At 40.5% G+C, this 12,332-nt stretch overlaps 1 protein-coding gene across 6 annotated transcripts in view; it reads right to left on the reverse strand.

The window, feature by feature from the left end:
* The window catches only part of JAKMIP2 (janus kinase and microtubule interacting protein 2), a 186,591-nt gene that overhangs the window by 61,571 nt on the left and 112,688 nt on the right, over positions 1-12,332 (reverse strand). For all 6 annotated transcript variants that reach the window (XM_078004132.1, XM_015141171.3, XM_015141166.3 and 3 more), the window contains one exon: positions 9,181-9,678. In XM_078004132.1, coding sequence (XP_077860258.1) covers positions 9,181-9,678 — 498 coding nt within the window. The remainder of the gene's footprint in view (positions 1-9,180; positions 9,679-12,332) is intronic.

A 12,332-nucleotide genomic window follows, 5' to 3' on the forward strand; every position in this document is an offset into this window, starting at 1 on the left:
AAATATCCTGGGTTAACCAGGTGTCAAGGAGAGTAATTTTTTTCTCTCTAGTATATCCTGTGAAGATGTTTCGATTCAATATATTGTTTGAAATAGTCTGGATTAATTAGATATGCAAAGGAAAGTCTAACTTTAAAATGGCCATTCATTTTAATAAAGATGAACACTAAATATTCCATATAACGTTTCCTAGGACATTTTTTGACGTCACTTCTTCTTTAGGCAAATGGGTATCCAAATTCAATCAAAATAGCTGTTGCTGCTGTTAATAGCTTGTCATTTGTAACTGAAGAAACTTCAGACTTCCCAGTGGCCTAGTCATTTTCCAAGACTAACATGCTTGCATTCAGGTGATGGATTTGGAGGGAGGTCCTTCCACGGTTCATGTGTTGTATCTCTTTATATCCTCACTTGTATTTCAGAGCAGCCAGTTCTTAGCAACCATTTTACCATTACCATGAGAAAATCATGGTTGGGATTAACAGGAATAGAAAATATCTGGCAATATTAACCACTACTTTCCCTCCCACAGGTGTGGGATATATTTATTGACCCCAATATGCATTTCTGCTAAGCCTGGGCATGGCCTCAGAAGGATTTCTCTACTAAAGGCTATAGGCATTCACTACCAGTTGATTTGAGTTCTCTTGGAATGAAACCTTTTTGCCATCCTAGGATGAGGGCTAATGAAGTGAATGTCTATAAACAATTTTTAAAGAAAGCATAGCCATTGGGTGAAACCTTTCTTCTCATTTCACTATATTCTGTGTGTACATTCAAAATGGAGATAAGGAAAAGACATTTAATACAGACAACATTATGCTGTTTTGCTTTTTCTGAAAGTGTCTCCTTATGCAAAACAAATAATTTTGTATAAATTTTTCTTTGCTGTGTGCTCTTAGGCCACAAAAAAATATTTGTAATAGAAATGGTGTTACAGTCATGTATTTTCCATTTAAATATCTGTGAGCTATTGCCTTCGAGTCACTTGCTTAAATTTTAGGTCAATTTTGAGAGAACTTTGGGCTAAATTCTGCATGATATTGTAATATCATCTGATAACTGGGTAAGAAATCAACCGGGAATAATAGCATTATTATTATTGTTAACTGGGAATAATAGCATTGTCTTTGGTTTCTGTCTCCTTATAGAAGATTTGAGACCAGTGTTTTTCTTAACTGAGAAGCATGTTCATTTGTCAGACTTGTCATCTGGAGCATTGCTTTTATTTGCAGGTTAACATAGCTCTAGTTACTTTTTATGAGTTAACATAGCTCTAGTTGATTTTTATGTACTTACCTTGCTAAACTTGTTGAGAAATCATCCCATTACTGCCCACATTCAGCCTCATCATCACCATCATCATAGCTGAAATTTATTGATCTTTCACTGTATTCAGGGTACTATACTCAGAGCTTAATATACCTTATTTTATAACAATCCTATTCAGTAGGTTCAGTCGTCATCATTTTACAGGTGATCGGTGAAGACCTGAAAGCTTGAAAACTTGGTCATAGTCATATGGCTAGTAAGTTGTGAAGCCTTACTTTTAATGGAATCATCTAACCACAGAGCCCATTCTGTTAGGTACTATGCTGTACTGGCTTTAAGATTGTTCATATACTTTAAGCATTTCCCAAAGTGGTTTCCTGTGGGATATATATTAATTAGTATTGAGAAAGCTTTATTGCACAGTGGTTATGAGCATGGACTCTGATCTCAAAATACTGAAAATCAACCAAAGCCCGACTTAGATGGGAAAGGGTATACACCAGAATTCTCTGGGGAAATTTTCTAGGCAGGACAACTCCCATTTCTCTCCCTTCCGGTTCCAAAAATGGAGCTCGGGGTAGAGGTAGTCACAGAGCAAAAAGAAGGAAAAAATGAAGACGAGTATATCTGTGTTATCGAAAAAGTTTCCTACGTTATTCTGTGTTCATGCAGTTTGTGAACTACTCATCAGGTGGCTCAGATTTTACTTTTTTTAATTTTAATTTTACTTTAAGTTCTGGGATACATGTACAGAATGTACAGGCTTGTTACATAGGTATACATGTGCCATCGTGACTTGCTGTACCTATCAACCAGTCCTCTAGGTTTTAAGCCCCGTATACATTAGGTATTTGTCCTAATGCTCGCCCTCCCCTTCCCCCCACCACCTGACAGGCCCTCGTGTGTGATGTTCCCCTCCCTGTGTCCATGTGTTCCAACTGTTCAACTCCCACTTATAAGCGAGAACATGCAGTATTTGGTTTTCTGTTCCTGGTTAGTTTGCTGAGGATGATGGCTTCTAGCTTCATTCATGTCCCTGCAAAGGACATGAACTCATTCTTTTTTTGTGGCTACATAGTATTCCATGGTGTATATGTACCACATTTTCTTTATTCAGTCTATATCACTGATGGGCCTTTGGGTTGGTTCCATGTCTTTGCTATTGTAAATAATGCTGCAATAAACATACATGTACATGTGTCTTTTAGTAGAATGATTTATATTCCTTTGGATGTATACCCAGTAATGGGATTGCTGGGTCAAAGGTATTTCTGGTTGTAGATCCCTGAGGAATCACCACCCTGTCCTCAACAATGGTTGAACCAGTCTACATTCCCATCAACAGTGCAAAAAGTGTTCCTGTTTCTCCACAGCCTCACCAGCATCTACTGTTTCTTGACTTTTTAATAATTGCCATTCTGACTGGTGTTGGATGGTATCTAATTGCGGTTTTGATTTGCATTTCTCAAATAATCAGAGATGATGAGCTTTTTGTTTGTTTGTTTCTTGGCTACATAAATGTCTTATTTTGAGAAGTGTCTGTTCATACACTTTGCCCACTTTTTGGTGGGGTTGTTTGCTTTTTCTTGTAAATTTGTTTAAGTTCCTTATAGATTCTGGATATTAGACCTTTGTCAGAAGGGTAGATTGCAAAATGTTCTCCCATTCTATAGGTTGTCTGTTTACTCTGATGCGAGTCTCTTTTGCTGTGCAGAAGCTCTTTAGTTTAAATAGATCCCATTTGTCAATTTTGCCAATTGTTGCAATTACTTTTGGTGTTTTCATCATGAAGTCTTTGCCCATGCCTATGTCCTGAATGGTACTGCCTAGGTTTACTTTTAAGGTTTGTATGGTTTGGGGTTTTACATTTAAGTCTTTAAGCCATCTTGAGTTGATTTTTGTATAAGGTGTAATGAAGGGGTCCAGTTTCAGTTTTCTGCATATGTCTAGCCAGTTTTCCCAGCACCATGTATTAAGTAGGGAATCCTTTCCTCACTGCTTGTTTTTGTCAGGTTTGTCAAAGATCAGGTGGTTGTAGATGTGTGGTGTTATTTCTGAGGCCTCTCTTCTGTTCCATTGGTCTATATATCTGTTTTGGTACCAGTACTATCTTGTTTTAGTTACTGTAGCCTTGTAGTAGAGTTTGAAGTCAGGTAGTGTGATGCCTCCAGCTCTGTTCTTTTTACTTATGATTGTCCTGGCTATACAGGCTCTTTTTGGTTCCATATGAAATTTAAAGTAGTTTTTTTTTTGTTTTTTTGTTTTTTTTTTTTAATTCTGTGAAGAGTGTCAATGGTAGTTGGATGGGAATAGTGTTGATCTATACATTACTTTGGGCATTATGGACATTTTCATGATGATGATTCTTCATATCCATGAGGATGGAATGTTTTTCCACTTGTTTGTGTCCTCTCTTATTTCCTTGAGCAACGGTTTGTGGTTCTCCTTGAAGAGGTCCTTCATGTCCCTTGTAAGCTGTATTCCTAGGTATTTTATTCTCTTCGTAGCAACTGTGAATGGGAGTTTATTCATGATTCGGCTCTCTGCTTGTCTATTGTTGGTGTATAGGAATGTTTGTGATTTTTGCACATTGATTTTTGTATCCTGAGACTTTGCTGAAGTTGCTTATCAGCTTAAGGAGTTTTGGGCTGAGATGATGGGGATTTCTAAATATAGAATCACGTCATCTGCAAACAGAGATAATTTGACTTCCTCTCTTCCTATTTGAATATGCTTGATTTCTTTCTCTTGCCTGATTACCCTGGTCAGAGCTTCCAATACTATGTTGACTAGAAGTGGTGAGAGAGGGTATCCTTGTCTTGTGCTGGTTTTCAAAGGGAATGTTGTGTCTATTTGGCATGCTCTTTTCTTCTTTATGAGTCTAGTTAGTGGTCTGTTTTGTTAATTTTTTCAAAAAACCAGCTCTTGGATTCATTGATTTTTTCAAGGGTTTTTTTGGTGTCTTTATCTCCTTCAGTTCTGCTCTGATCTTAGTTATTTCTTGTCTTCTGCTAGCTTTTGTATTTGTTTGCCCTTTCTTCTCTAGTTCTTTTAATTGTGATGTTAGGGTGTTGATTTTAGATCCTTCCATCTTTCTGATGTGGGCATTTAGTGCTACAAATTTCCCTCTAAACACTGCTTTAGTTGTGTCCCAGAGATTATGGTACATTGTCTATTTGTTCTCATTGTTTTCAAATAACTTCCTGATTTCTGCCTTAATTTTGTTATTTACCCAGTAGTCATTCAGGAGCAGGTTGTTTGATTTCCATGTAGTTGTGTGGATTTGAATAAGTTTCTTAATCCTGAGTTCTAATTTGTTTGCATTGTGGTCTGAGAGACTGTGTGTTGTGATTTCACTTCTTTCACATTTGCCAAGGAGTGTTTTACTTCCAATTATGTGGTTGACTTTAGAATAAGTGCGGCATGAGAAGAATGTTTATTATGTTGAATGTTGACCTGGAATAGAGAGTTCTGTTATCCTAGGCACACTTGATCCAGAGCTGAGTTCAAAGTCCGGAACACTCTTGTTATTTTTCTATCTCATTGATCTGTCTAATATGGACAGTGGGGTGTTAAAGTCTCCCACTATTATTGTGTAGGAGTCTAAGTCTCTTTGTAGGTCTCTAAGAACTTGTTTTATGAATCTGGGTGCTCCTGTATTGGGTGAATGTATATTTAGGTTAGTTAGCTCTTCTTGTTGAATTGATCCCTTTACCATTATGTAATGCCCTTCTTTGTCTTTTTGATCTTTGCTGGTTTAAAGTCTGTTTTATCAGAGGCTAGGACTGCAACCCCTGTTTTTTTTTTTTTTTGCTTCCCATTTGCTTGGTAAATTTTCCTCCATCCTTTTATTTTAAGCTTACGTGTGTCTTTGCATATGAAATGGGTCTCCTGAATACAGCACGCCAATGGGTCTTGAATTTTTATACAATTTGCCAGCCCGTATCTTTTAATTGGGGCATTTAGCCCATTTACATTTAAGGTTAATATTGTTATGTGTGAATTTGATCCTGTCATTATGATGCTAGCTGGTTATTTTGCACACTAGTTGATGCAGTTTCTTCATAGTGTCATTGGTCTTTATATTTTGGTGTGTTTTTGCAGTGGCAAGTACTGGTTTTTTCTTTCCATATTTAGTGCCTCCTTCAGGAGCTCTTGCAAAGCAGGCCTGGTGGTGATAAACTATTTGTTTGTCTGGAAATGATTTAATTTCTCCTTCACTTATGAAGCTTAGTTTGGCTGGATATGAAATTCTGGGTTGAAAATTATTTTCTTTAAGAATGTTGAATATTGGCCCCTACTCTCTTCTGGCTTGTAGGGTTTCTGCTGAGAGATCTGCTGGTAGTCTGACGGGCTTCCCTTTGTAGGTGACCTGGCCTTTCCCCTTGGCTGCCCTTAACATTGTTTCTTTCATTTTAACCTTGGAGAATCTAATGATTATGTGTCTTGGTGTAGATCTTCTCATGGAGGATCTTAGTGGTGTTCTCTGTATTTCCTGAATTTGAATGTTGGCCTGTCTTGCTAGGTTGGAGAAGTTCTCCTGGATAATATCCTCAAGTGTGTTTTCCAACTTGGTTCCATTCTCCCCATCTCTTTCAGGTATTGCAGTCAATTGTGGGTTCAGTCTTTTAACATAGCCCCATATTTCTTGGAGGCTTTGTTCATTCCTTTTTTTTTCCTCTAATCTTGTCTGCATACCTTATTTCAGCAAGACGGTTTTCAAACTCTGACATTCTTTCGTCTGCTTGGTCAATTTGGCTATCCATACTTGTGTATGCTTCACGAAGTTCTTGTGCTGTGTTCTTCAACTCCACCAGGTCATTTATGTTTCTCTCTAAACTGGTTATTCTAGTTAGCAGTTCCTGTAACCTTTTATCAAGGTTCTTAGCTTCCTTGCATTGGGTTAGAACATGCTCCTCTAGCTCACAGGTGTTTGTTATTTGCTGACCTTCTGAAATTTACTTCTGTAAACTTGTCCATCTCATCCTCCATCCAGTTCTGTGCCTTTGCTGGATGGTTGTTGTGATCATTTGGAGGAGAAGAGGAATTCTGGCTTTTGGAATTTTCAGTGTTTTTGCACTGTTTTTTTCTCATCTTTGTGGATTTCTCTACTTTTGATCTTTGAGGCTGATGACATTTGGATGGGGTTTCTGTGGGAGGGTCTTTTTGTTGATGTTGTTGCTTTTTTAGTTTTGTTTGTTGTTATTTGTTTTTCTTCAAACAGGCCTTTTTTCTTCAGGTCTGCTGGAGTTTGCTGGAGGTCCACTCCAGACCCTTACTGCCTAGGTTCCACCAGTGGAGAGACTGCAGAACAGCAAAGATTGCTGCCTGCTCCTTCCTCTGGAAGCTTCATCTTAGAGGGGGACTGGCCTGATGCCAGCCAGAGCTCTCTTGTGTGAGGTGTCTGTCGGCCCCTGCTGCGATGTCTCTCCCAGTCAGGAGGCACAGGGGTCAGGAACCCACTTGAGGAGGCAGACTGTCCCTTAGCAGAGCTGGTGCGCTGTGCTGGGAGAATCTCCCCTGTCAGGATCAGCCACTCTCTTCAGAGCCGGCAGGCAGGAAAGATTAAATCCGCCAAAGCTGCTACCACAGCCGCCCTTCCCCTCAAGTGCCTTGTTCCAGGGAGATGACTGTCCTGTCTGTAAGCCCCTGAATGGAGCTGCTGGATTTCCTGCAGACAGACCTTGCCTACTGGGGAGGACTCTAGAGAAGCAGTCTGGTCACAGCCGCTCTGGTGAATTCCACCCAGTCCAAAAAAACTCTCAGTCTCGTTAGCACTGTCAGGGGAAAACTGCCAACTAAAGCCATAGTAATGATGGTCACTCCTCCCCCGACCAAACTCGATCATCCCAGGCTGACTCTGGACTGCTGTGCTGGCAGTGAGAATTTCAAGCCAGTGTTTCTTAGCTTGCTGGGTTCCATGGGAGCGTGGGAGTGGGACTGGGACCCGCTGTGTGAGACTGCTTGGCTCCCTGGCTTCAGCCCCCTTTCCAGGAGATTGGACGGTGGTCCTGACTCATTGGAGTTCCAGGCGCCACTGGAGTATGAAAAAAAGAAAATCCTGCAGCTCAGTGCCTGCTCAAACAGCTGCCCAGATGTGTGCTTGAAACCCAGGGCCCTGGTGGTGTAGGCTCATGAGGGAATGTGCTGATCCGTGGATCGCAAATATCCATGGGAAAAGCGTAGTACCTTTGGCAGGTAGCACAGTCTCTCACTGCTTCCCTTTGCTGGGGGAAGGAGGTCCCCTGGCTGCATGCACTTCCCACATGAAGCGACACCCCACCCTGCTTCTGCTCATTCCCTGTGGGTTGCACCCACTGCCAAACCCGTCCCAGTGAGATGAACTGGTACCTCGATTGGAAAAACAGAAATAACCCGCCTTCTGTGTTAGTCTCGCTGGGAGCTGCAGACCTGAGCTGTTTCTATTCGGCCATCTTGGCCCCTCCCCTTCACGTTGCTATTAAGAGGGATTTCATGCCTACTTCGGCAATATGCCGGTGAAAGGAAGTCGTGGAAAAAATTAGCAGATCAAGTGGATATACTTATAGACTTTATATTGAAAACCGTCAACAAATGAAAATACTTAATGCAAAGCTGCCTTTTCATTGGATACTTACCTGCCAGCTCCAGAGTTCGAAGTCCTGATTCTTCATCAGCCACTGTCGTTTCAAAAACCAAAGGCAGGGCAGAGACCAATATTTCTGCACTGTGTTTGGTCTTTATTGTCAAACAGTGCAATAGAATGAGTTGACATAAATAATTCAGAAAATGTGGCAAAGGCAATATTTTACAGTTACACTGTATTGCAGTACAAAGAAAATTAAGCATTAACTTTTAAAAATGCTCTGTGGTAACCACTTTGAACTTAAAATTAAAAGCCTAGAGATATCACCCAAGGAACATAATTAGAATTCTCAGAAAGTAATTGCTTAGAACTGGAAGACAAAAAAGTAAAAGTGTAGTTTTTCATGAAAAAAACCTTACTTCCAGAGAAACATAAAGTACATTCTAACAGGTGATAGTTGATGTGATAACATTAAAGTAAGATGTAACAGATGCTAAACATCTGAATGCAGATGAACATAAATTTTTTTGGTCTAAAATAATTAAACCAGGTCAACCTAGGACATTTAATTTTCATGTGATAATTATATTTGTATTATAGTTAAGCATAGTGAGAGGCCTATCTGGTTTTTGGTCAAACATGTTAGAAGGAAAGACCAACTCTGTAGGGGCTGAGGTAAGTCTTAGAAACTATAAATAGCAAACAACCTACTTAGGGATGACAATTTAAAAATTATAATGCCTCCTGTTTTAAATGACTCCTGTATACTTTGGGAAAAATATCTATGTTTAAAATGACTAGGGATTTTATAGTTTTGTATCTTTTTTCAGTCACGGTTTTTGGAAAAAAAAAGACTCAAGATGTTCTCAGTAGCTGCCGTTTTCAGACATCATGAAAGTCATAGAAACTTCTCCTACCCTCTATAAAAACAAACAAAGAAACCATAAAACTCTGTAAAGGAAAAGCCCACAAAAACATGCTGACTTTAGAAGAATCCATGATTTATAATATTTTTATAAATATCTAAGGAAACAGGAGTCCTTTCCATATATATGGTCCTTGGAGATACTTTCTGTATATATGGTCCTTGGAGAATCCAGTTTTTATGAGAAAGGTGATTTCCAAAATCTCTTACACTTTACAATATCAATTTTGGCCGGAGCATATCTCTCTATTGATCTACCTACCTACATACTGAGCTATCTTGGATAGAGCACTGGACAAAAGGTAGGCACTGTTTACAATCCACTGACAAGAAAACACACGAAGAAGCAAATCCCACAGCACTCTGAAACCTGGAAGAGACGGGTTCTACATGGGTCTGATGGGATTACTGTACTAACCAGCCTCCGAATATCCCGTTCCGACTCCCACTTGATCTTCGAGATGGCTTCTTGGTGGGACTGATGCTCACTCCGAAGGTCCCCAGCCTTGATTTTATCTGCTTGGATCATATTGCTCAGAGCCTCGTCCACCTGCTTCTTGGCCGTTTTCAGGTCCGCAATTTCCTGTAAGAGCTTAAGACGCTCTGCATCAAACAGTTTCCGGGCCTCCTCCCGGGCCTCAATGGTGAGCGCTGTCCTTACTTTGTCACTGCTGCCATCACGGAGAGCACAGAGAGCAGACTTGAGCCTCTGGATCTCTCCATCACGCACCTTCACCGTCCTTGACATCTCCTGCTCGTGCTGCTTGATAAGGTTCTCCCTCACAGCCTGCAGCTCCTTCATCTTCTCCTCATGGAGCTTGGTTTTGAGTTCTGTCACCAGCACCGTGTGCTTGCGCTGCTCCAGCTCACGAATCCTCTTCGCTTCTTGAGTCTTCTCTCTTTCAAGCTTTGATACCTAAAAACAGAGAGGCAAAAGGATGAAGAGAAATGAGCCTCAAAGGACAGGTGTGCTCCTAGGCAGGATTTGCAGCTCAGGCCGCTGTGATCTCTTAATTCCTCATCTCTTTTCCAATTCCAGGCCCTCTGAGAAAAAAGAACTACAGGCCTTGAAGCTGGGAATACAGTGTGTAAAAGGCGGAATTACCTGAGGATATTTAAATTACTTTGTTCAGATGAATATTTGATGTTCTGGGGCCTTACTATGCAATGTATGGTCTGCAGACAAGCAGCCTTGGTATCACCCGGAAAGCATGCTAGAAGCACAGAATCCCTGGCTTAGCCCCAGATCTATGACTCAGAATGCGCATTTTAACAAACGCCCATGCGACTGGTATACACATTAATATTAGGAAGTATCACTGTCATGGTTTTTCCCTTTACGGGGAAGATTGCAATGCAGATCGCCTGGAGAACTTTTTAGACTACACAACCCTAGCTAGATCCAAACTGATAAATGTGTGTCTTAGAATAGCTCACAGTTTGATACTGTGATCAGCCTAATAAATTAGTGCCTAAAGTGATATTATTGAGCATCCCCCTCCCTCTTTTTTTTTTTTTTTTTTTTTTTGAAAGGATGCTGCTGCTGCTGCTGCTGCTGCTGAGGAGGTGAAAAATGAAAACATTTGATAATAGCCTCAACCTTACCTTTGTTAGTATGGCAGGTTAGTTTCATCCCCAAATTTTACACACACACACACACACACACACACAAAACACCACCACCAACAACAAAACTGCAGATCATTGGGTCCTCTCTCTGATGAAGGACTTTAGTGATCATTGTTATTTCTGAATGCGCCATGAATGTCTCTTTGAGTCCCTTTTCACTCTCACTCCTCCTCCTCCCTTCCTGCCCCCGCAAGCCAACACTCCAAGTAGTTTGGTGAAATATTTCAAATGAGCTTTTTACCTCTCAGGAATTCTGGTTTAAAAGTATTCCATGGTTTGCTAAATTTCCGGTGATAATATAGGCCTCCTTGTTGATTAGCAATGGCACTGCCTATTGATCTAATCTGGATGTGAATCTCTGATTCAGTAGATCGGGTGGAGCCCAGATATTTGTGTCTTGAAAAAGCCTCTCCGTGATCCTGTTCTGCTGTCCTCCTCCCCCACTTCATCTCTGCTGCTTGTCTCTGTCTCTGTCTCCTCTCTCTGTCATACACACAACCCCCGCACGCACACACACACATACACAGAGTAATCTAGAAAAAGGGGGCCAGGTGCAGTGACTCACATCTGTAATCCCAGCACTTTGGGAGGCTGAAGCAGGTGGATTACCTGAGGTCAGGAGTTCGAGACTAGCCTGGCCAACATGGTGAAACTCTGTCTCCACTAAAAATACAAAAATTGGCTGGGTGTGGTGGCAGGCACCTGTAGTCCCAGATACTTGGGAAGGTTGAGGCAGAAGAGTCACTTGAACCCAGGAGGCGGAGGTTGCAGTGAGCCAAGATTGTACCATTGCACTCCAGCCTGGGAGACAGAGTGAGATTCCGTCTCAAATAAATAAATAAAAATAAAAATAAAGAGAAAGGGAAGAAAAATGGGGAGTCCCAGGAGTAATAGCTAATTGAGTGATATTGAGTCTCCACCATTTGCAAAATTGGAGGGTTTCACAAAATAATAGTTGAGAACCTCTCCAGTTGAAAAATCTTAAGATTGAGACTCCATATTGTAAACATTGTAATATAAAGTGTCTGTGATGGTTAATACTGAGTGTCAACTTGATTGGATTGAAAGATGAAAAGTATTGTTTTCATCAGTCTGGGTGGGCACATTCTAATCAGCTGCCAGTGCAGCCAGAATAAAGGCAGGGAGAAGAAGGTGAAAAGACTAGACTGGCTTAGCCTCTCAGCCTACATCTTTCTCCTGTCCTGGATGCTTCCTGCCCTTGAATATTGAGCTCCAAGTTCTTCAGCTTTGGAACTCGAACTAGCTTCCTTGCTCCTCAGCTTGCAGATGGCCTATTGTGGGACCTTATGATCGTGTGAGTCAATACTCGTTAATAAACCTCCCTTTATATATATACATCTATCCTATTCGTTCTGTCCCTCTGGAGAACCCTGACTAATATACAGTGTCTGAGATTTTACTCACCTTAATAGTTTACCTACCTTTGGCTAGAACAGTATTTTCTAAGTTTGCATAGTATTTTATGAACAGTTTATTTTTAAAGGCACAGCAATTATTCCCATGATGGTTATTCTAAAAGAGGTTGGGGCACAAGGGGACTTGGTGAACTAAGCAGCCAGGCATCCTCAAACAACCATCCTCTGATCTCATCTCCAGCTTACACCTATAGTCCCTTCGTGGAGGCCTCTTCTCTCTTAGGCTCTAGACCTGTGCTGTCCTATGTGGCACCCGCTAGTTACCATACTGCAAATTTGAACTGAGATTTTCTCTCCATATAAAATATACTCTGGATTTTGAAGACTTAGTGTGAGGTAAAGATGTAAAATATCTCACTTATCACTTTTATATTGATTACACATTGAAACTATAATGTTTTGGATAAATTATACTAAACGATATTATTACAACTGATTCTGTTTCTTTTTACTGTTTAAAATTGCAGCTAACAAGAAATTTTAAAATCACAGATATGGCTTGCAT

This window comes from Macaca mulatta, chromosome 6, assembly GCF_049350105.2.
Source record: "Macaca mulatta isolate MMU2019108-1 chromosome 6, T2T-MMU8v2.0, whole genome shotgun sequence".
Lineage (NCBI taxonomy): Eukaryota > Metazoa > Chordata > Mammalia > Primates > Cercopithecidae > Macaca > Macaca mulatta.